Below are 22,361 nucleotides of genomic sequence, written 5' to 3' on the forward strand. Positions count from 1 at the left end.
ATAGTAACATGGGCCCTGATGTAAATTGTGTGTGGTTTGCTTTTTCTTTTTCCATGTTCCATTTCCCATGTTAAGGAACTATAGTAAACCAGTACCTGTAACATGTCTGATTCTAGAATGGTCTGGTGAGGTGAACCCCATCATAGAAGAACTAAATTGCTATGGGAAATAAGTAGGTCAAAATATTTGGTCAACTCATTATTCCAAATGTCTGCTTCGAACAAATATTTAAAGAAAGAACTTTCAAAGAACCACGTAGGCATTAAATAATTTTCCTTATTACAGTATTTCAATAGAAACTATTGTTATAGCAAAAATTTGAATGTAGTAGTTGAAATATTAAGAGGATTGAAATCAATAATAGTAATTCAATAAAAATCATTGTTCTGAGAAACACTTTTCATAAAGTCTGAGCTCTACTGTGTGTCTCACTCTGAATAGTTGTTCCTTGAAGCATTTGATGCCTTGGAAAGCTTGCACTCTGCTGCCACCTCCCTTAGTGTGATGAAACTGGCTTCCTGTCTGGAACGAGCCCTAGGCGACGTGAGTGTGAGATTCTGCACTGTTTGCCTGCTTACCTGGATGAACACAGACACTTCAGATTTCTTGGGGTTTGCTTTTGTTTTCCTGTAAAATACACTGATTCTCTTTTTACATGATTAAGAAATCCTAGTACCTGTGAGCTGGGAGGGGGCTCAGCACATAGAAGTACTTGCTGCATACGCACGAGGGCCTGGATCTAGACTGTAGCACCATGTCTTAAAAAATGTGTGGCTGCTTCTACACCTCCTGTGGCACACACTGGGGGAGGATGGAGACAGGAGGATCACTGGGGCTCTCCCACCGCCACGCCAGTTCCAGTTTCAGTAAAAGACCCTATCTCAAGGGGATAAGGGAAGAATGATACCTGCTGGCCTCATCTGGCCTTTAGGTATATGCATCCATCACACACAAGCACGCACATGCGTGCTCGCACACACAAACTTGCACACACGCATAGGACAGGAAATCTGTGTCTAAGCAATTTGTTCATTTGTACAATGCTTCATAAATTATGCTGTTTTAAAAATATTATTGCCTCATTATAATGTAATTATTATATGATTTCTGTTTCAACTTTAGGTATTTTTACTGATTGGGAAAGAGTGCCCCTTTCTTCTAAGAGATCTTCTTGCATGTGCAGAGCTTGCACAGGTCTTTGGACATGCTGTGGTAAGTATGCAAGTAATACATAAAGCATAGAATAGCTGGCATGAGTTGTGCTTTTGATCTTCCGCAGCAGCCCAAATAAACCGAGGACTCCTTTTGTTTCTTTCCTGAGGGCTGGCTGGATAGCACCTAGCTGTGGTTGCTGTTGTCAGCCATGCTGCCTAGAATGGAGTTTGTACCTCATCTTCTGTTGTGTGCAGCTCCTGGGCACCTGTGATGGACAGTGTTAGAGCCCTGCATCCTGGGTACCTGTGATGGACAGTGTTAGAGCCCTGCATCCTAGGCACCTGTGATGGACAGTGTTGGAGCCCTGCATCCTAGGCACCTCTGATGGACAGTGTTGGAGCCCTACATCCTGGGCACCTCTGATGGACAGTGTTGGAGCCCTGCATCCTGGGCAGTGGCTAGCTCCTAGCTCCTGACTGCCTTGAGGCCCTGAAGCTTTGGCTCCACCTTCTTCACTTTGTTGCTTTATATGCACAGTGAGAAAGAGTGGTGCCTTCCTGAAAGGTGGTCCTGGGGATAAATCAGTTGATAAGTCATTAAAAAATGAGTCTATCATGTATTAGTTACTCAATAAATGTTGCTTTCCGGCCATTGAAATGGCTTACTGGGAAAGGTGCCTGCCACCACAGCTGATAACAGTAGTTCATACCCTAGCATCCACACGGTGGAGCTGAGAATCAGCTCCCTCAGGTTACCCTGTGACCTCTACACATTGCCACACACTAAGTGAAAATGTAATAGAAGTTTAACATTAGCTTCATTATTGTTACTACTTTGTACTAGCAGAGAGAGAAAGCAAACATTTTAGCATTGCATTGATGTACCCCATGATTCAGTAATTTTCGGTCTTAACGGATCAGATGGATGTGCTCAGAGTCTTCATCGGGTCTCCGTGCGGACTCAACCTGAGGAACGTATTGTGGCATGGCTTTGCTTCCCCTCAGGATGTTCCTCCAAAGTAAGTGCTGCTAACTGATTTCCTCCTTTATCTGCCTAAGATCTGCTATATCTAGACTCCCACAAGAAGAAAGGATCATTTGTGAAATTGAGAGAATTTGAGACATGGACGGTGAAGTTGCACATCCACAGCAGAGGAGCTAGAGTGGTGACAGTGTGCGTGTCGGTGCGTGTCGGTGCGTGTCAGTGCGTGTCGGTGCGTGTCAGTGCGTGTCGGTGCGTGTCAATGCGTGTCGGTGCGTGTCAGTGCGTGTCAGTGCGTGTCAGTGCGTGTCGGTGCGTGTCAGTGCGTGTCAGTGCCGTGCACCCTGAGAACAGGCCCTGGATCCCGGACGGCTGCAAAGCCTGCACTGTGGTAGTCCTGGCCTTCCTGGTTACCACACAGCTTACTCCATCTATGGAGAGCTCTGAAGTGTGATGGTTTCCTTCCTTAATTTCCTTATGTATTTATTTTTACATCCTTATCCATGCACACAGAGGCCACAGCACTTGTGTGGAAGTCAGAGGACTATTGTGGGATGGTTCTTCCCTTCCTAGTGTGGGCCTAGGGAGTGAGTTCGGGCTATTCAGCCTGCTGCAGGCGCCTTTGCCTGCTGACGCGCCTCAGCCCTCCTTACATGGTTTCTGCACTTTCCTCTCAGCGGAGGTCTCCCTGCGCGTGTCTGCTCCATTTGTAGCAGCTACCGGGCTTCTTCCGTAGATACTGCTCAGCCATGTTGCTGCTCACAGCAGGACTGGGCCAGTTACTGAAGAGTTACCTTCACCACCACACGAAAGTCACGTTGGCACATCGACCTTTTGTGGCTCTCACAAACTTAGAGGATGTGATTGTTTTTCCTGGTAAGTTCCACGTTTCACAGTGCCCCCTTTCTATGTCTTTGTGGGGGTATTTGCACAGTCTGTAATAGCACCAGGCCTGAATTCTTGGTGAAGTACTTACCATTGCCAAGAGGGCTTTGTTAGTTACTGGAAGGACCTTTTAAATTCCCCTCTTCCCACTGCTCTGGGTTGATCAAGGACCCTGAGTCACAGCTAGAGCTGTCTCTTCCTCAGCTGTGCTGCCATTCCGAATATCCTGGGGCCATTCGTGGCATTTGTGTTATGTCAGCTGTGCCACAGAAGGAAGGGTCGCCTCTATCTTCTGAGAATACGACTTCCTGCTCTCGGTCAGGGTACTCAACTAGGGTACCCTGCTCTCAGTCAGGGCACTCAACAGGGTACCCTGCCCTCGGTCAGGGCACTCAACTAGGGTACCCTGCCCTCGGTCAGGGCACTCAACTAGGGTACCCTGCTCTCAGTTGCTGCCCAGGTTCCTAAAGAGACTCAGCCGCCCACTCCTCCTCTTGGCAAGCGTCCTGAGGCCACTCCACTGTGGCTGTAGGCCAAGAGCTCTTCCTTTCTAGAAACTCCCCAGTTCCCAGTTCATCTGCCCCAGGGTGTTGGCTGTTTAGCATGAATGTCCACATGTGTCCCTGACTTCTGTCAGTTGGCTGCTCGGCTTGTGTTTATAAAGACACTTGCTCTTTTACAGGTGTTACATATGAGGCGCTCTCAGCATTAGAGACAGTGATGACAAAGTCCACCTTTTTATTAAAAATCATGTTACCATATTGGGAAATGGCAGTGACCAAGTTCAAGTCGCACAGGTAACAAGGGTGCATGGTACTTTGGTGCTCCGTACCCTTCACCACCTAAAGCTTGGAGTGAACAGAGACTCTCTAGAGTGGGCTGAGTGCAGCGTCTCCCTTTGGTGATGGAGACAAGCTGGGACTGTTCCAAGTGTTCTGTCATCCTCTTGATGCAATTGACAGAACTGTTCATTTTTTAGAATAAACTTCTTAGTATTTTTCTGAACTCTTACTGTAAATAAAGCATTGAACCTAGCACTAAAGGATCACGAAGAAAAACAAGGCAGGTAAGCCTGGCCATGGTGTTCCCTCAGAGGCAGGCACGGAGTGAGAGTTGGGCACAGAGTGCTCTCAGACAGGCCGAGACTGGAGGACACTGAGCTGGTCATCACTTGTCCTCAGGTGACCTCATTCTTGGACTCACTTTGTGCTGCAGCTGTGCTGTTCAGGCCGTCCTCACAAGCAACATGCAGCGTATGTAGTTCTTTGGTGACATTTTGTTCTGTTGAAGCTAATAAGAATGTTTCATCAAGCATGAAAACAATATATATATATATAACTTGCTAATGTGAGAAACAAAAGAAGAGAATCCAAGTTACATATCCTTGCTTTCAATGCCACAGCAGTTCTGTTGAGGCTCCAGTGCAGTTATTGCGACACCTGATGATTTCCTTGGGCCTCACAGGTTTGCTGACTGCGCCATGTTGTTGCTGTCACAGTTAGAAACTGGACTCAGGAGAGTTTTTGCTGCGGTTAACAAGTGCCCTGATAGACTGCTCACGGCTGAGGTACACGTGGTTCTGTTACTCAGCGTGACTGTGGTGACTATATTGATAATTTTCTGTGGGTATTTCAAGGTGTTAAGGGTTAGGGATGTAGATAAGTGGCTAAGCACTTGCCTAGTATGTGCAAAATTCTGGGTTCAGTCCCTACAGCACACACAACCCCCCCCACACACACACACCATATTTTGTTGGTTGTTAAAGTATATATTTATTTTAACTGTGATTATGTAAGACAGTTCTGTTTCCAATTTGTGCTTTAAACTTCATGATGACATCAAAATTATAGCATCTTCAGAGAACCAGAATTGTTTCTGACTTTGGATGAGATGACTGTTTTCTTTTAATTGTTCTTTTTTATCTCTTTCCTTTTCTGCAGTCAACAATTCTATACACCACATTTGATGAAGTAAGTGGTCGCAAAAAAACCTTGAAAACCATCATCTTCTTTTAAGACGCAAATTAAAGCACAGTGACTAGGGCTGGAGAGGCAGCTCAGGAGTGAGGGCCCTTGCTGCTCTTGTGGAGGCCTGTGTTTGCTTCCCAGCACCCATATGGTGGCTCCAACCATGCAATTGGCATGCACACAGTGCACATACACACGTGCAGGCAGATACTCATGCACATAAAATAAGTAAATTTAAAATAATAGCACTAATGAAAATCACAAAGCTTAACTATAAGTAGCATGCTTGCAGGAAAATGTTGCTGGCAGCAGGCAAGGGGAAGACACTTACGTCAGCCATCAATGGGCTCTGCAGTCGTGCTTTTAGTTGACTGAATGCTTGCCTGGCATTCATGAAGCTGTGGGTTCAGTCACCTGCACTGAATATACACACCCAGCAGCTGGCACACACCTGTGTTCCCTGCACTGAATATACACACTCAGCAGGTGACACACACCTGTGTTCCCCGCACTGAACACACCTATGTTCCCAGTACATATGTAGGCACATGACTGTGTAAGTAGTTTATGCGTGTGTCAGCTTCACAGCTTATTGATTAATCTATTTTTGGTGTTTTAGATCCTGGCAAAACATTTGAATGATGGTAGCATCAACCAGCTTCCTCCTTTCCTTGGAGAGCCGGCCATGGTAAAGTATTATGTGTGCCCAGCCCCATGTCTTTCTGTTTATGAACATATTGGCATCTACAGTAGAGTGAACACCTGCTTCTGGGCTGTCACCTTGTCTGTCACAGACACTGTCAGGAGAGACGACAGCGTGCATTGTGTAGTCTGGTTACTGCCGTGCGTTTGGTTGCCTGAGGGCTTGGCTGCCCTCTTTCTCTGTATTTCTTACTAAAGAAGGACTGTATATTTGTAAACAGCAACAGTCAAATGTCTCTAAGGTTAAGTATCGGATGGAACAGAATTAGTGTTCTGACCCGTTTTCCAGTAAACATTCTATATTTTATAACACTACAGTGACTTTAGACTCCAGTAAGTATTTCTGTCTGCTCCGCCTCACCAAGAGGAGAGCTGGTTCTGTTGCCCAGTCAGTCCTTGTGGGATTTTGGCATTCCTTCTTGCCCTCAGTGAGATGACTCATTTCTCTGACACCCTTTCGTTTTGTTTTGAATTGCCTGGACTCTTCCTGTTGGCAGCCTGCCCGCATCAGTTGTTCTCTGCCATCTTCCCCTCTTGCTGTAGCAGAGAGGCCTGGGGCCAGACCAGTTACAGGAGGGAGCAGCCATCTTTGTTGTCTTAGGATGCAGGAGTGGTCCATGGAGGATGCAGGGGAAGGGATGAGCCAAGGGTCTTAGGATGCAGGAGTGGTCCATGGATGCAGGGGAAGGGATGAGCCAAGGGTCTTAGGATGCAGGAGTGCTCCATGGATGCAGGGGACGCGATGAGCCAAGGGTCTTAGGATGCAGGAGTGGTCCATGGATGCAGGGGAAGGGATGAGCCAAGGGTCTTAGGATGCAGGAGTGGTCCATGGTGGATGCAGGGGACGCGATGAGCCAAGGGTCTTAGGATGCAGGAGTGGTCCATGGAGGATGCAGGGGAAGGGATGAGCCAAGGGTCTTAGGATGCAGGAGTGGTCCATGGATGCAGGGGAAGGGATGAGCCAAGGGTCTTAGGATGCAGGAGTGGTCCATGGAGGATGCAGGGGAAGGGATGAGCCAAGGGTCTTAGGATGCAGGAGTGGTCCATGGATGCAGGGGAAGGGATGAGCCAAGGGTCTTAGGATGCAGGAGTGGTCCATGGATGCAGGGGAAGGGATGAGCCAAGGGTCTTAGGATGCAGGAGTGGTCCATGGATGCAGGGGACGCGATGAGCCAAGGGTCTTAGGATGCAGGAGTGGTCCATGGAGGATGCAGGGGAAGGGATGAGCCAAGGGTCTTAGGATGCAGGAGTGCTCCATGGTGGATGCAGGGGAAGGGATGAGCCAAGGGTCTTAGGATGCAGGAGTGCTCCATGGTGGATGCAGGGGAAGGGATGAGCCAAGGGTCTTAGGATGCAGGAGTGCTCCATGGATGCAGGGGACGCGATGAGCCAAGGGTCTTAGGATGCAGGAGTGCTCCATGGATGCAGGGGAAGGGATGAGCCAAGGGTCTTAGGATGCAGGAGTGCTCCATGGATGCAGGGGAAGCGATGAGCCAAGGGTCTTAGGATGCAGGAGTGCTCCATGGTGGATGCAGGGGAAGGGATGAGCCAAGGGTCTTAGGATGCAGGAGTGCTCCATGGATGCAGGGGACGCGATGAGCCAAGGGCACCTGCTCCGTGATGCTCATTCAAGCAGGAGCAGCGACTCGTTCTTCTTTAGGGGAGTTCCTTTCCCTTCCCCATAGGAGGGCAAGCATAACAAAGACAAGGTGCTTAGCAGTATCCCTCACAGCCACTGCCTCTGGCTGGCCCTCAGCCCCACAGGCAGGGTGGACAGAGCAAGGCTCCCGCTGCATTCCCAGCTGCAGGGCAGGGTGGATGCCCTCTCTGAGACCCACATTGCCCAGCATTTTGTAAACGGGCCAGCAGCTGCCTGGAAACTCCTCTTGCTGCTTCCTCTGCCCACAGCACTAACAGAACATGTCTCTGTCAATTCTAAAAGGAATTCTTGTGGGATTTCCTGAACTATCAGGAGGGCCCTCGTGTCCGGGATCGGTTAAGCCATGGGGAGCTCAACTTGCGTGAGTTTCCAGAGGAAGCAGCAAGCCAGTTGCTCACGTTCTCCCTGGTGCTTTCTGCTCCGATTCACCGAGGAAGACACTCTGTCAGGGCTGAAGGTACCAGGAGGGGGGGCGTTGGGAGGGTGGGGGAGTGGAGGGGGTGGGGGCGGGGGGGCCTGGCAGAGGTGACTACCACCAGCAATGGAAGAGCATGTCTTAGTTCTTAGATATGATGGTCAGCCAATGAGGGGTTGGCACGTGTCTCAGCACTTTGATCTGTGGTCATTTCAGTCATTGGCTCTGGACCATCAGGAATGCTGCGGTTTCTGCCTCTGACTTCTGCCAGCCTTTGGCTCCCTGGCTTTTCACTTTTGTAGTTTTCAGTGGCTGACTTGGGCTTTTCAGTTACATCAGTTAGAATATGCTACATGTTACCTTGGCTTTTTTTAATATTTGTGTGTCTAGCGGTTAACTGTCTATAGTATGTTATTTTCTTCTAAGTATTGATTTTCAGTCCTTAAAGTTTCCCATTCATTTTAGGACCTTCCCCTCCTTGTATATTTGTAGCTTTGCTGTGCTGTGGGCAGGGTGTGTGTGCTCCTTATGCTAAAGAGGTTCGTCAGCTCCATTTTATCAGCTTGTTGGTTATGGTTGACCACCAGGTCCACCCTACTTTAATGAAGAGCTTTGTCATGCTGTAGATGAGTAGAGTTATTCTGAGGAAGATAGTGGAAGGTTGGGACTCTAAGCGGCATGATTCAGAAGGAGACACAAAGCCCAACGTGGACCCATAGTGCCTGACATCAGTGTCTCTGAACCAGGAGGAAGCAGCGATACAGTCACTGGTCAGCCTTGCGGAAGGCTACAGGTCCCGCTGCCACCCAGCCTTCCAGCTGCAAAAACAGGTATGCCACATGCAGGGTGCTTGGGAGAGGGACACATGTGACACCGCTCCTCCTTCAGACTCATAAGAAGGGCCCCAGGGCTTTGTCCTTTTAGATTCCTCGGCCTGTCGGTCACATGCCTTGGTCAAGTGGCTCTGTCTTCTGAGCTTGCAGCTGAGGTTCTGGGCCTCAGCGTGAACGCAGTTTGGTCTCAAGGATGACAGGTGGGACATTTAGCATGGAGCTTGGCTAGCTGCTGTTTCTGGCCACCGCCTAAAGACAGAAGCAAGTTTTATCAAGTGAGGAATGTCATTTTTTTTATACCATATAAGACAAGTTTTTGTTAACTTACAATTTTAAACAAATGTTCCACCATGTAGTTCCAATTTGGGGGTTATCTCAAATTATATCTATATAAAGATATATATAGCTATATAGATAAATAGATAGCTATAGACATAAAGATTTAGTGTGCACCTGAGTGCAGGTGCTAGAGGCTTCTGACCCCTAAAGCTGGCGCTAAAGGCAGTTGTGAGCCACATGACAGGTGCCAGGAATTGAACTCAGGTCCTCTACAAGAGCAGTACATGGAATGACCACTGCATCATTTCCCCAGACAGGGGCATGAATGTCACCCTGAGTCCCTGCACACCCTCACAGGGTTGCTATAAACTGGTATGTGCATGTAGGAAAGGCCTAGACAGGCCGTGCTGGAGACCAAGGCTTGGCCATTGCTGTCTTGTAACAAACACATCCATTGTTAGACTTTTCCTGGGGAGAGGTGACCAAGTGTCTGTTCCTCCCAGATAGACACTGACAACAGATCAACGAAACCATCCACCAGATTCTGTCTTAGTAAACTGAGCTTTCGGGAAGACTGGCACCCAGAAGCCTGGGCAGCTGCGTCTGGTGGTGCCATCCCAGCATTGCAGTGACTCCCAGAGGCGGCACCCAGAGCTCCCCATCATGTGCAGCTTGTGCTCAGCTGAGCGAGAGCGCCCTCCTCTAGCTGTTGCCTCCTGCCTTTGTAATCTTGTTCCGTGAGATTCCTGGATTATAGAAAGCTCCCTCCAGAGGGAGCACGTCAGCAGATCCGCCCCAGCCTGGCCCGGGTTGTGGTTTGGGGGAAGGAGCATGGGTGGTGTCCCCCATGAGTCTGTTTCCCAAGACCCCACACAAAGATAGAGGTATCAGAACTTACCTACAGGGACCAGTGTTTTAAAGAGACAGGGAGGACAGGAGGGAAGGTTCTAGATGCTACACTACTATGTGATCTGATTGTCCCCAGTCTATGCCCTTAGCTGTCCTCTTCTGTGGCTCCAGGTGGCCCCTTGGCTATTTTGGACCTTCATTTGTTATCCACCTTGTACTAGGTCACAATCCCATGAACTGTGCTTTGTAAGGCCATTGCCAGGGTTGTTGTTGCTGCAGGGGATTGTTCGCATTGCTCAGGTTGTTGTTGCTGCAGAGATTGCTTGCATTGCCTGGGTTGTTGCTGAGGCAGAGGATTGCTCACATTGCCCGGGTTGTTGCTGCAGCAGAGGATTGCTCACATTCAGTGTTGTCTACACAGCTGCCACTCAGTGTGTCATATCATTGTGGGTCAAACCCCCTGAAGGATCTGCTGTGTGGCTTCATCTGATGACACTGTCGACATGTCTTCCTCATCTGTGTTGTGTGCTCTCACTCACAGAATAGTTGCCAAACTGTTCAACTGAGGGTGTCGTGTGTGAACATGCTCATATCACCCCAGCAGTAGGACCAGCCATAGTGTGAGCAGTCTGTTCACTGGACATGTGAAACACCTCAGTGCACCATATGGCTTCAGATACGCAGCCTGCAGCAGGTTTACAAATATTTTCTAGAAAATGATTCTGTATCTGTGACAGTCAAGAACATCCTCCTAGGACATTGTAAAGACCTCAGAGCATTAAATATTTCCTCCCAGGTGCTGAGCTGTGAGAAAAGTCTCAGAATGTGGCCTGTACTGCCTCTGCCAGAAGATGCCAGTCAGGAAGCAGACAGGTGCGTGTCATCTGGACTGCGGCGTATGTCACCTAAGTTGTTGCATATGTCACACCGGTCATGTGTGCAAAGGCTGGTGGCTGTAGTCATCTTTCTTCTTGCACAGGGCTGTTAGAAACCTCTGGAAAGGGCGGGGGGTACTGGGCCTAGTTTTTTAGCAGTTGAACACAGCCTGGAAGCTAGGGCACCCTTTCCACAAGGGCTCAACAGACATGAAGAAAGTCTGGACTCAAGGGGAAGAGGAGGGTGTGGGATACAGAATAAAACAGACACGGCTGTAGTGGAACTAGTTGGGGCAGCCCCAGATCACCCCCGTCTGTGTAGCCCAGATCATCCCCTGTCTGTGTAGCCCAGGTCACCCCCTGTCTGTGTAGCCCAGATCACCCCCGTCTGTAGCCCAGATCACCCCCTGTCTGTGTAGCCCAGATCACCCCCGTCTGTAGCCCAGATCAGCCCCGTCTGTGTAGCCCAGATCACCCCCTGTCTGTGTAGCCCAGATCACCCCCGTCTGTAGCCCAGATCAGCCCCGTCTGTGTAGCCCAGATCACCCCCCGTCTGTGTAGCCCAGATCACCCCCTGTCTGTGTAGCCCAGATCACCCCCTGTCTGTGTAGCCCAGATCACCCCCTGTCTGTGTAGCCCAGATCACCCCCTGTCTGTGTAGCCCAGATCACCCCCTGTCTGTGTAGCCCAGATCACCCCCTGTCTGTAGCCCAGATCACCCCGTCTGTCCAGATCACCCCCGTCTGCAGCCCAGATCAACCCGTCTGTGTAGCCCAGATCATCCCCGTCTGTAGCCCAGATCACCCCTGTCTGCGTAGCCCAGATCACCCCTGTCTGCGTAGCCCAGATCACCCCCGTCTGTAGCCCAGATCACCCCTGTCTGCGTAGCCCAGATCACCCTCGTCTGTAGCCCAGATCACCCCTGTCTGCGTAGCCCAGATCACCCCTGTCTGCGTAGCCCAGATCACCCCCGTCTGTAGCCCAGATCACCCCCGTCTGCAGCCCAGATCAACCCGTCTGCGTAGCCCAGATCACCCCCGTCTGTAGCCCAGATCACCCCCGTCTGCGTAGCCCAGATCACCCCCGTCTGCGTAGCCCAGATCACCCCCGTCTGTAGCCCAGATCACCCCCGTCTGTGTAGCCCAGATCACCCCCTGTCTGTGTAGCCCAGATCACCCCCTGTCTGTGTAGCCCAGATCACCCCTGTCTGTATAGCCCAGATCAGCCCTGTCTGTGTAGCCCAGATCACCCCCTGTCTGTGTAGCCCAGATCACCCTGTCTGTGTAGCCCAGATCACCCCCTGTCTGTGTAGCCCAGATCACCCCCTGTCTGTGTAGCCCAGATCACCCCCGTCTGTAGCCCAGATCACCCCCGTCTGCAGCCCAGATCACCCCCTGTCTGTGTAGCCCAGATCACCCCCTGTCTGTGTAGCCCAGATCATCCCCTGTCTGTGTAGCCCAGATCACCCCTGTCTGCGTAGCCCAGATTACCCCCTGTCTGTGTAGCCCAGATCACCCCCTGTCTGTGTAGCCCAGATCACCCCTGTCTGTGTAGCCCAGATCACCCCCGTCTGTGTAGCCCAGATCACCCCTGTCTGTGTAGCCCAGATCACCCCCGTCTGTAGCCCAGATCAGCCCCGTCTGTGTAGCCCAGATCACCCCCTGTCTGTGTAGCCCAGATCACCCCGTCTGTGTAGCCCAGATCACCCCCGTCTGTAGCCCAGATCACCCCCGTCTGCAGCCCAGATCACCCCCTGTCTGTGTAGCCCAGATCACCCCCTGTCTGTGTAGCCCAGATCACCCCCGTCTGTAGCCCAGATCACCCCCTGTCTGTGTAGCCCAGCTCACCCCCGTCTGTAGCCCAGATCACCCCCTGTCTGTGTAGCCCAGCTCACCCCCGTCTGTAGCCCAGATCAGCCCCGTCTGTGTAGCCCAGATCACCCCCTGTCTGTGTAGCCCAGATCACCCCCGTCTGTGTAGCCCAGATCACCCCCGTCTTTAGCCCAGATCCCCCCCGTCTGCAGCCCAGATCACCCCCTGTCTGTGTAGCCCAGATCACCCCCTGTCTGTGTAGCCCAGATCACCCCCGTCTGTAGCCCAGATCACCCCCTGTCTGTGTAGCCCAGCTCACCCCCGTCTGTAGCCCAGATCACCCCCTGTCTGTGTAGCCCAGCTCACCCCCGTCTGTAGCCCAGATCACCCCCGTCTGTAGCCCAGATCACCCCCTGTCTGTGTAGCCCAGATCACCCCCTGTCTGTGTAGCCCAGATCACCCCCTGTCTGTGTAGCCCAGATCACCCCCGTGTGTAGCCCAGATCACCCCCGTCTGTGTAGCCCAGATCACCCCCGTCTATAGCCCAGATCACCCCCGTCTGTAGCCCAGATCACCCCCTGTCTGTGTAGCCCAGATCACCCCCGTCTGTAGCCCAGATCACCCCCTGTCTGTGTAGCCCAGATCACCCCCTGTCTGTGTAGCCCAGATCACCCCCGTCTGTAGCCCAGATCACCCCCTGTCTGTGTAGCCCAGATCACCCCCGTGTGTAGCCCAGCTCACCCCCGTCTGTAGCCCAGATCACCCCCTGTCTGTGTAGCCCAGATCACCCCCTGTCTGTGTAGCCCAGATCACCCCCTGTCTGTGTAGCCCAGATCACCCCCGTGTGTAGCCCAGATCACCCCCGTCTGTAGCCCAGATCAGCCCCGTCTGTGTAGCCCAGATCACCCCCTGTCTGTGTAGCCCAGATCACCCCCGTCTGTGTAGCCCAGATCACCCCCGTCTGTAGCCCAGATCACCCCCGTCTGCAGCCCAGATCACCCCCTGTCTGTGTAGCCCAGATCACCCCCTGTCTGTGTAGCCCAGATCACCCCCGTCTGTAGCCCAGATCACCCCCTGTCTGTGTAGCCCAGCTCACCCCCGTCTGTAGCCCAGATCACCCCCTGTCTGTGTAGCCCAGATCACCCCCTGTCTGTGTAGCCCAGATCACCCCCTGTCTGTGTAGCCCAGATCACCCCCGTGTGTAGCCCAGATCACCCCCGTCTGTAGCCCAGATCACCCCCGTCTGTAGCCCAGATCACCCCCTGTCTGTGTAGCCCAGATCACCCCCGTGTGTAGCCCAGATCACCCCCGTCTGTAGCCCAGATCACCCCCGTCTGTAGCCCAGATCACCCCCTGTCTGTGTAGCCCAGATCACCCCCGTCTGTAGCCCAGATCACCCCCTGTCTGTGTAGCCCAGATCACCCCTGTCTGCGTAGCCTTGCCTTCTGCTTATCATATCATTCATTTTGTCCTGTCATGGTACCTATTTTCATTTATGTTGGGGATACCAAATTTTAGATCAAGTTTACTAAGTATTAAACATCATCTTATGTTATCGATAATGTGGGAGTTTTAATTACTGGACTATACCTTTAAATACTCTGCGTTCTTCAGATTGGGAGGTAATTCTGAAGCATGCGCCTGCAGGTCCTTAATTAGCAACATTGTGAGTGAGCTCTTCCTCCACATGCCTGCGTGTGTCTGTGCTGTAAGCGGATCGGATGGTCTTCCCCCAGAGAAGTGAGTACCGCAGAAACATAACGGGGTGACTTGTGACAGCAGGCTTAACGTTTTCTCTCAATTTTAGCAGTTTGGTATTGTGCCCCCACAGGGTCATCTGGTGACCTCTGTGCAAGTGAAGTTACGTGTGCGCTTTGTTCAGTGCAGTCACATTTTACCTACCCGTCACTTGTACCAGCAGACTCCAAACCAATTCAGACCCAGAAAAAGAGCGGGCAGTGGCATTCTCAGCGCTGTGTGCCCCTGATTGCTGTGCTTCCCTTGCAGGTGGCCCCAGCTGCTCAGTGAACTCTGCAGCACACGCGTTCCTACACTGTTCTGCCCCAGAGCTGTTCTGGAAGTTCTGGTTGTGCTCCGAGGCATCAGCTCCCAATGCCAGCGCGTATCCGACCAGGTGCTTGCCTCTTTGCAGCTGAGACACAGGCAGTGGGCGGAGCGGAGGCTGCGCTCTAGGCAGCGGCAGAACTATCTGCGCATGCTCAGCAGGTAGGCCGCACCCCACCTCAGCACCCCTCATACTGGGTGGGTGCTGACCCCTTCAGAGAACAGCTACACGATGTACATTTTATAGGGCTTTTAAATTTGGCCTGTAGGAGTGGTCCCTCCGCCCAGCATGACGGTCTGGGCTTAAGCCCTAGAGGATGTTCGCTTGGGTTTGCCAGCGCCGTGGCTCTTCGCATTTCCTTAAGCAATAGCTGCTTGGGACACGTTTCTAGAACTTTGGGTTGATGGTGTGGTATTGCATAGGCCTGTCAGATCACTTGTGTGTTCATTTCCCTCCAGAAGTTTCTCAGTGTGCACCCATGTAGTTTATATGGCTGTATTGCGCCACAGCCTCCTACAATGGAGCAAAGTATGTTCAGGCATCTTTGGTGGTCTCATGGGAAAACATGGTCGGACCTTCATTGGGATTTCTTGGAATCTGGCAAAGTTAGACACACTTTCTCCTCTTGTGAAGTCCTTTACTGGGTGGTCTGTGAGACACTGCTCATGGGCACAGAGGCTCCGGCTGACCTGGTGTGGGTTTGGAGCAACTGGAACTGAGCCAGACTAAGAGCAGCGAGTAGAAGCACCTGTGCCCTAAGCGTGAAGGAGGAGAAGGGGCCGGGCGCTCACAGGCTTGGAGGGCAAGCCCTGGGGCAGCTGGGCAGAGGACTAGAAAACCATCTTCCCAGATGTGTGAACTCAGGGTGCTTTAAAATGAGTTGGCAAAACAAAAGGTTAGTTTGGGGCTTTTTTTCCTCCTTTGTCTTTCTGTTTTGTTTTTTTGATTTTCATTTTTTGTGGTAATTCTGTGTGTGTGTGTGTGTGTGTAGATGTGTAGGTGTGTGTGCATGGTGTGTGTGCATTGTGTATGTGTGCGTGTGTGGAGGGGTGTGCGTGTGGAGGTGTGTGTGTGTGTATGTCTGTGTATGTGTGTGCATGCATGCTGTGTATGTGTGTCTCTGTGTGTATGTGGGTATGTGTGTGTGTGTATATGTGGAGGTGTGTGTGTGTGTGTGGAAGGGTGTGTGTGTGGAGGTGTGTGTGTGTGTGTGGAAGGGTGTGTGTGTGTGTGTGTGTGTGTGTGGAGGTGTGTGTGTGGAAGGGTGTGTGTGTGTGTGTGTGTGGAGGTGTGTGTGTGTGGAAGGGTGTGTGTGTGGAGGTGTGTGTGTGTGTGTGTGTGTGTGTGTGTGGAGGTGTGTGTGTATGTGCATGTGTGTGTAAGGAGGTGGGAGGATTTGGACAATTGGGAAAGGGAAAAGCATAATGGAAACAGAACTTATGGATTTTACAATAAAACAGGTGAAGTATTTTTCCTCATGAACATGGAAGGAGCTGTGACAAGCCCGTGACCTCTGTCATCCTTTTCCAGTGTTGGCCTTTTGTCCTCGGTGCTATTGCTGATCTTGCTGCTCCTCGCACTGGAGTTGCTCAGTGTTCACGCCGTTGGTGGGAAAAGTGCCCAGCAGCGCCAGGAGTACCTGAGGTGAGGCACCCTGCGGGGTGGAAGGCCTTTGCTGATGCTGGTTCAGTCCCCGCAGGTCACCTGGATCCTCAGCCTGTCCGCTGCACCCCACTGGACAAGTGTGTGGTCACTGGGAACTGCTTCCCTCTGGGCACAGTACACACGGTTGAGCTTGATCTCTCTGTGACTCCTCAGCTTGCCAGGCTACAGCGTGGTGCCTGATGCACGCAGAGTCAAGGCTGTGGGGATGGTCTTGCAGGAGGGACACGAGGCAGATCCCACCACGTCCAAGTGCCACAGGCAGTCGCAGAGTTGTCCATAGCGGATAGTGTCAAACTCAGGCATCCTACTCACAGCTCCACCAGACCTAGGGAATGTGAAAGTAGGAGAAACCTTTATGTTTCTCCTCTTCTCCACATGAAGAGATTCCAGGGCTGTTCAGATGGCATGTTGTGGTCAGCTGGCTGTAGCTGCTGTGACGTACATAGCTGCCATCCGTGCCCACGAGTTTTCATATCACGGCTGGCTTTATGCAGTCCTTGGCAGGGGATGAGAGTCTTTGCATGTTGTCTAACACAGGGTCGCCCTGACTGGCCGAGAACTCACTATGTAGACCAGGCTAGCCTTGAATTCACAGAGGTCAGCCTGCCTCTGCTTTCTGGGTGCTGGTATTAAAGGCGTGTGCCAGCCACCATTTCTAACTTTTTAAATACTTTCGTAAAGTATTACTCTAGGGGAGGGGGCTGTGAAGTGTGGAGCTATGCAAACCAGAGGACAGCTCTGTGTGGTCCAGTCTCCTTCCAGCTTCCCATGAGTTCCCGGGATTGAGCGCAGGCAGCAGGCTTGCTTGGTGAGCGCAGGGGAGATGCTCGGCATGTACAGCGTTAGTTGTCACTGTGACAGAACCTGGAGTCTCAGGCTTCAGGGAGGAGTTGTCTAGGTCAGGCTGGCCTGTGGGCATGTCTGTAGGAATTGTCTTGATGGTGGGCAGATGTTGGAGTGCCCAGCCCTGGGTGTGGCGTCATTCCCTCGTTTTAACCCTGGACTGTGTAAGAGGAAAGAGGGGACTAGCTGAGCACCCAGGCAACATGCCTGCGTTTGTCCCCTCTGCTGTTGACTTTGGATGTGGTATGACGCGCTGTCGCAGTCTCCTGCCGCTGTGACTGCCCTGCAGTGATGGCTGTAACCTGGAATTCTAAGCCAAATAAGCCCTTGCTCCCTGAGTTGCTTTTTGTTGGGTTATTTTATCACAGCAACAGAAATGAAACTAGGACATGGATGGATGAGTAGAGCTGAGGCAGATGGGTGCAAGGCCGGAGACTACACTGGGGTACTCAGTCTCAGCACCAGTGGCGACTGTGTTGGGGTACTCAGCCTCAGCACCACTGGCGACTGCGTCAGAGTACTCAGCCTCAGCACTAATGGTCTTGCTCTGTGCACTCTGTGGTACTGTCATCCATGGTTTCTGGCCACGGGATAGTGAATGAAATTACCCCCAGGGACTAGCCACGCCCTAGAGGCAGGCTCTGTGGCTTTTACTATACCATTCATTTAGCATGTCTTTATTTTATGTAGATGCATGTTCTATCTGCATGTACCCCTGCAGGCCAGAGGAGGGCATTAGAGGGTACAGATGGCTGCGAGCCACCATGCGGTTGCTGGGAATGAACTCAGGACCTCTGGAAGAGCAGACAGTGCTCTTAACTGCTGAGCCATTTCTCAAGGCCCTGTTTAGCATAAATGTCCTTTATGGACATTTAAAAAATATAAAGAATTATGGTAACGTCTACACCACTGGGATAAGCTGAGGAGAAATCTTAGCAGTGACAGTTGTTTCATAGTGATGATGTTTCTCCTCAGAGGCCTGTCAGCGAAAGGGAAGAAAGGCAAGGTGATGCAGCCTCAGTACCCAGGGCACTGTGGGCAGGGCCTCCTCTCTCCGTGGCCGTCATCTTCGCCTCAGCTAACCGGCCCTGGAGGCTGGCACTGTGTTCCACTGCTGAGAAAGCTCATGTCAAGCGCTGAGTGTGAGAAGCGCCCTGAGTCTTCTGAAGCCCAGCTGGTGTCGGCAGCACTGGCTCCACTGGTGTTGTTTTTCTGCAATGGTGGCTCTTATTTTCACTTTGCATGCATTTCTTAAATGTACACACAATGGAGGAATTCTTAGGAATATTTTCAAGGGAAGACATGTACACTGCTACTTGCTATATTAGGACAGACAAAAAAACCTAACATGCCTCGCTGTCTTTTTAACAGGTTCTTAAAATGGATCCTACAGTACGCTGAGAACCTAGCAGCCTACACCAGCCAAGAGAAGAACAAATGGCGTGAAGCCGTCAGCCTTACACACGCAGTTTTGTTGAGAATTTGGAATTTCAGTGAGAAGAAACAAATGTTAATGCATTTAGCCAAAAGATCTACAAATAAAGATGACCCAAGCTGACAAAGGGAACATGAGCCAGGCTACTTCTATTCGTGACACTTGCTGAGCTATTGCGGAGACCTTGGGGCCCTCTGTAGCAGCTGCACATCATGTCTGTCCCTTTGAATTTTATGCCCCCCCCCCCCCACAATCAACCTCTAGATGAAAGAGTGAAAATGCCAAGTCAAGACCTTGGAACTTGACTGTTTCCTCAGATGTAACCTTGTCTGAAGGAACAATAGCTACATTGCCATGTCCTCAGTGAGTCAAATAAAGGACGCACGTTCCACAGACATGGAGATACACTGTACATCACGGACATCTGGTTCCCATGTGTCACATGACGGACATGCACATGACTCTGTGTCCCGCATCACATCAGAGATGCATAATTCACTCCCACGCTCTCAGCCTATCACTCCAGGGCTCCATCCATGTCTCTGTGTGTCATCACTTGCACGCGGTGTCTGCTCTGTTGCTGTGGTGTGGAAGCTGACAGCCAGAGCTCCTCACCGCGTGGCATCTCTGCCTCTTGAGATTCGCTAATCCTCTGCAAACGTTAGGGAGAACTGTCTGTTCTTGTCTCGGGACCTGCTTTGTTAGTTAAATCATGATTTTTTATATTTACCATGAGCTCCATGGTGGTTTTCATTTTCCTAAAGAAAGATGACACTTAGGTCTAGTGGTACACGCCTGTAATTCCAGCCCTGCGAGTCAGAAGCGGGAGGGCCACAAGCTAGTGACCAGTTATCAGTGTAAGGAAGACCCCACACAAGAGAAAAGGCTTTGCATCCAGCACACTGAAACACACGCCATGGTAGTGGGTGAGTAAAGCCAGGTGACAGTAGTTTAGAGACTTGCTTTCTCCTCTATGTCACTACAAGCAGCAACAACTGGGTGATATGTGTACAAATTCAAGTGTCTGGCCAGGCATGGTGGTACATGCCTTTAATCCCAGCGCTTGGGAGGCAGAGGCAGGTGGATCGCTATGAGTTCGAAGCCAGCCTGGTCAACAAAGTGAGTCTAGGACAGCCAAGGCTACACAGAGAAACCCTGTCTCAAAAAACAAAAAACAAAAAACAAAACCCAACCCAAACAAACACAAATTCAAGTGTCTGACCACTGTTGGTTGAAGGTGCTACCTGTCTTCCCAAGCCTGTTGCCGCGTGAACCTGCAAACAAACAAGGCCCAGCCTGCACTGCAGTGCATGCGGGCCTGCTCAGGGCTGCCCAGCTCAACGACTGACACAGCAAACAAGGCGAACAGGAGGAGCACAGACAGGGGCTCTAAACAATAATCATGAAAAACAGTTTTCCAGCATGTAGTCCTGGCACCATCTCCACGCTAACTTCCAGCAGGATGAGGCTGTCTGGGTGGACACCGCTCTGAACCCTCTCTTAAGGTTGGCCAGCAGCTAGAAGCAACTAGAAAACATGAACTGTAACTTTTAAGTTGGGGTTCTGAGAGCAAAGAGAACCAGAACTGGGGGTGATGCTGTGGAGACCGGTGGGGAATGCTAAGGAGGAGGGAGGCATCCCACAGTAGTGTGCGGAGTCAACAGCAGCCTCTGCCCTGTCCACAGCCTGCTTAGATCCTGGCTCAGGTGACGCCTCAGTTCCTGTGTACAGGTCTCTGCCAGTGGCCCCTAGAAGACACCAGTCGTTTCAAGAGCTGCCCTATAAATGGAGGCAGAAGCACAAAAGTCAGCCAGAAGGAGGTTGGCCGTGCGGACCCTATGCTGGAGAAGTGGGCACGCTCAGAGAAGATCCTGGCTCCGTGTTCTACCAGGCTCGTGGGCAAGCTCCTCAGCTCCTGGCACTCGTCTCTGTCTGTGCAGCGTTGGGCATTGCCATCGCATACCTCATTTGACTGACAGGCGGGAAGGGGAATCAATGCGTTGCTGCTGTGCTCTGACCCTGCACTATCAATAGACTCTGGCTTTTCTTGTTCCTCAAGGACGATGATGGTAAATGACTTGGGTTCTTTCTGTCACATTAGGTTTGTGTGTGTGTGTGTGTGTGTGTGTGTGTGTGTGTGTGTGTGTGTGTGTGTGTGTGTGTGTGAACACTGTGAGTCTTCACAGTGACCAGCCTCAAGTCCTCACCTGAAGTCCCAGCTGAGAGTAACTTTTGGTTCCTCAAGATGTGCCCTTTACCTGGCATGGGTAGCACTGTTGTTAACCCTCCTGGACTTTGCCAATGGGGATGTCAGTGGCAGCGTGCACTCTCACTGTAAGCTGTGGTAGAGCCTCTCTGGGGAAGGACCATCTTAAGGAGAAGCACCTTGGAGCACAAGGATGCTGGATTCTGTTGGGGGATTCCCAGAGGCTTTTCCAGGCTGTGCTTTCCCTAGTCAGACACAAGGTGGCGCTCTTCATTAAGTAACCTGGCAGCTGTGTGGGACTATGTCTTGCGTGAACTCTGGTGACTCTAGGAAAACGAATTCTTTATTTTTCATCTGGCCACGGAGAGGTAGCTCTAAAGAGACAGGAGGAGGAAGTGACCACGGCTGGCCTCTGGGACTGTGGAGCACTGCATTCACCTGGAGGCTCTGCCTTCCATCCGTTTAATTCCTTATTGATGAAAGACACGAACAATCACCATCTAAAACCTATTCCGTCTCCAGGAGGGAAGGTCGGGTTTTGCTGTGTGGATTAATCCCTTGGGGAAGACGTCAGAGTGGCCAGTGGTGGTGATGGGGGAATGAGGGAGGTGCCAAGGTCACCATTAACCAACCACCAATCACCTCCCTGCTGATGGGGGAGGGGTTTGTCTGAGGGAACTGTATTGAGCTTTGCAGAGAAGGGGGGGGGGGGTCACAGACTTGCAGTGGAAACAGGCTTCCAACCACTCACCCTCCCCAGCTGCAGTCTGAATTCACACCTTGACACCACAGTCCGCCAACACTGCTGCCAAAGCGTGGGGCCCCCTTGGGATTGGTTTTTAGAGGGCGACAAAGAAAATTCTTTACATTGGGTAAAAGGGAGTGTCTGTGGTTTGGTTTATAGCCCTACTAAGTAATTTTAATGAAACTAAATCACTGCGCTACCCCCAGAGTCCGAGCTTTTGAGGGCCTGGAAGCCAGTGTTTCTGTGGGCTCTGTTGTCTGGATTATAGAGTGTCCTTGTGAATTAACTGGGACTGTTTAAGGTAAGTCTTTGATTATCTTAAGTTCTTCAAATAAGCCCCTGGACGGATACAGGAAGTCCCTTTAACACACCAATTAATTAATTGAAAATGAAATATGCTGAATTAAAAAAAAAAACGCCAGCCATAAAGCTAAGTCTTGCGGCAGCAGTTCTAGTTTATGGAGCCTATAAGCATAGACTTGCCATCGTAAATATTAAATACCACCTTTACAAAGAGCTTATATATTTTCAAAGCCCTTTGCAATCCTTAATTGCTCAGGACTTCGAATACCCCCAAGACAACATTATTAACTCCATTTAGGAGCATGGAGGCTTAGCTCAGAAAACCTGGAACTCATTGCCCTGTGAGGGGGCACGGGCGGGGGGCCGTTGGGGGTAGGGGTGGGGTGGGGAGGATTCCAGTGTCCTGGTCTGGCAGGCCCTGTCTTTGTGGAGATCTGCTGGGCCCCACAGCATTCCTCTTCCCTCCTGTGACAGCCCCTCTGAACCCCAGAATGAAATTTGCAACCTCAAAATCTCAAAATGTAATCTCCAAACCCCAGCAGCTTGGCAAGGAGGCAGACTCAGTTGTCTCCTAGAAGCAGACTGCACGGTCAGCAAGAAAGTGGTGCGGTCCACAGGCTCAGCCTGCATGCAGAACTAGCCAACCCTTAGCTGTGGGGTCCAAGAAACCCCAGTCAGGGCAGAGGG

General features: G+C 51.1%; 1 protein-coding gene across 1 annotated transcript; it reads left to right on the forward strand.

The window, feature by feature from the left end:
- The first annotated feature begins 441 nt into the window (after positions 1 to 441).
- Positions 442 to 18,637, forward strand: Ermard (ER membrane associated RNA degradation). The gene is given in 16 exon segments (XM_051164317.1): positions 442 to 543; positions 1,123 to 1,212; positions 2,076 to 2,173; positions 2,873 to 3,012; positions 3,704 to 3,818; positions 4,486 to 4,588; positions 4,962 to 4,991; positions 5,608 to 5,676; positions 7,633 to 7,764; positions 7,766 to 7,807; positions 8,512 to 8,595; positions 10,523 to 10,599; positions 14,027 to 14,152; positions 14,420 to 14,638; positions 16,008 to 16,121; positions 18,357 to 18,637. Coding segments are annotated over 16 exon segments (1,665 nt in total). The 5' UTR covers positions 442 to 504; the 3' UTR covers positions 18,544 to 18,637.
- Positions 18,638 to 22,361: the final 3,724 nt, after the last annotated feature.

This window comes from Acomys russatus, chromosome 21 (genome assembly GCF_903995435.1).
Source record: "Acomys russatus chromosome 21, mAcoRus1.1, whole genome shotgun sequence".
Lineage (NCBI taxonomy): Eukaryota > Metazoa > Chordata > Mammalia > Rodentia > Muridae > Acomys > Acomys russatus.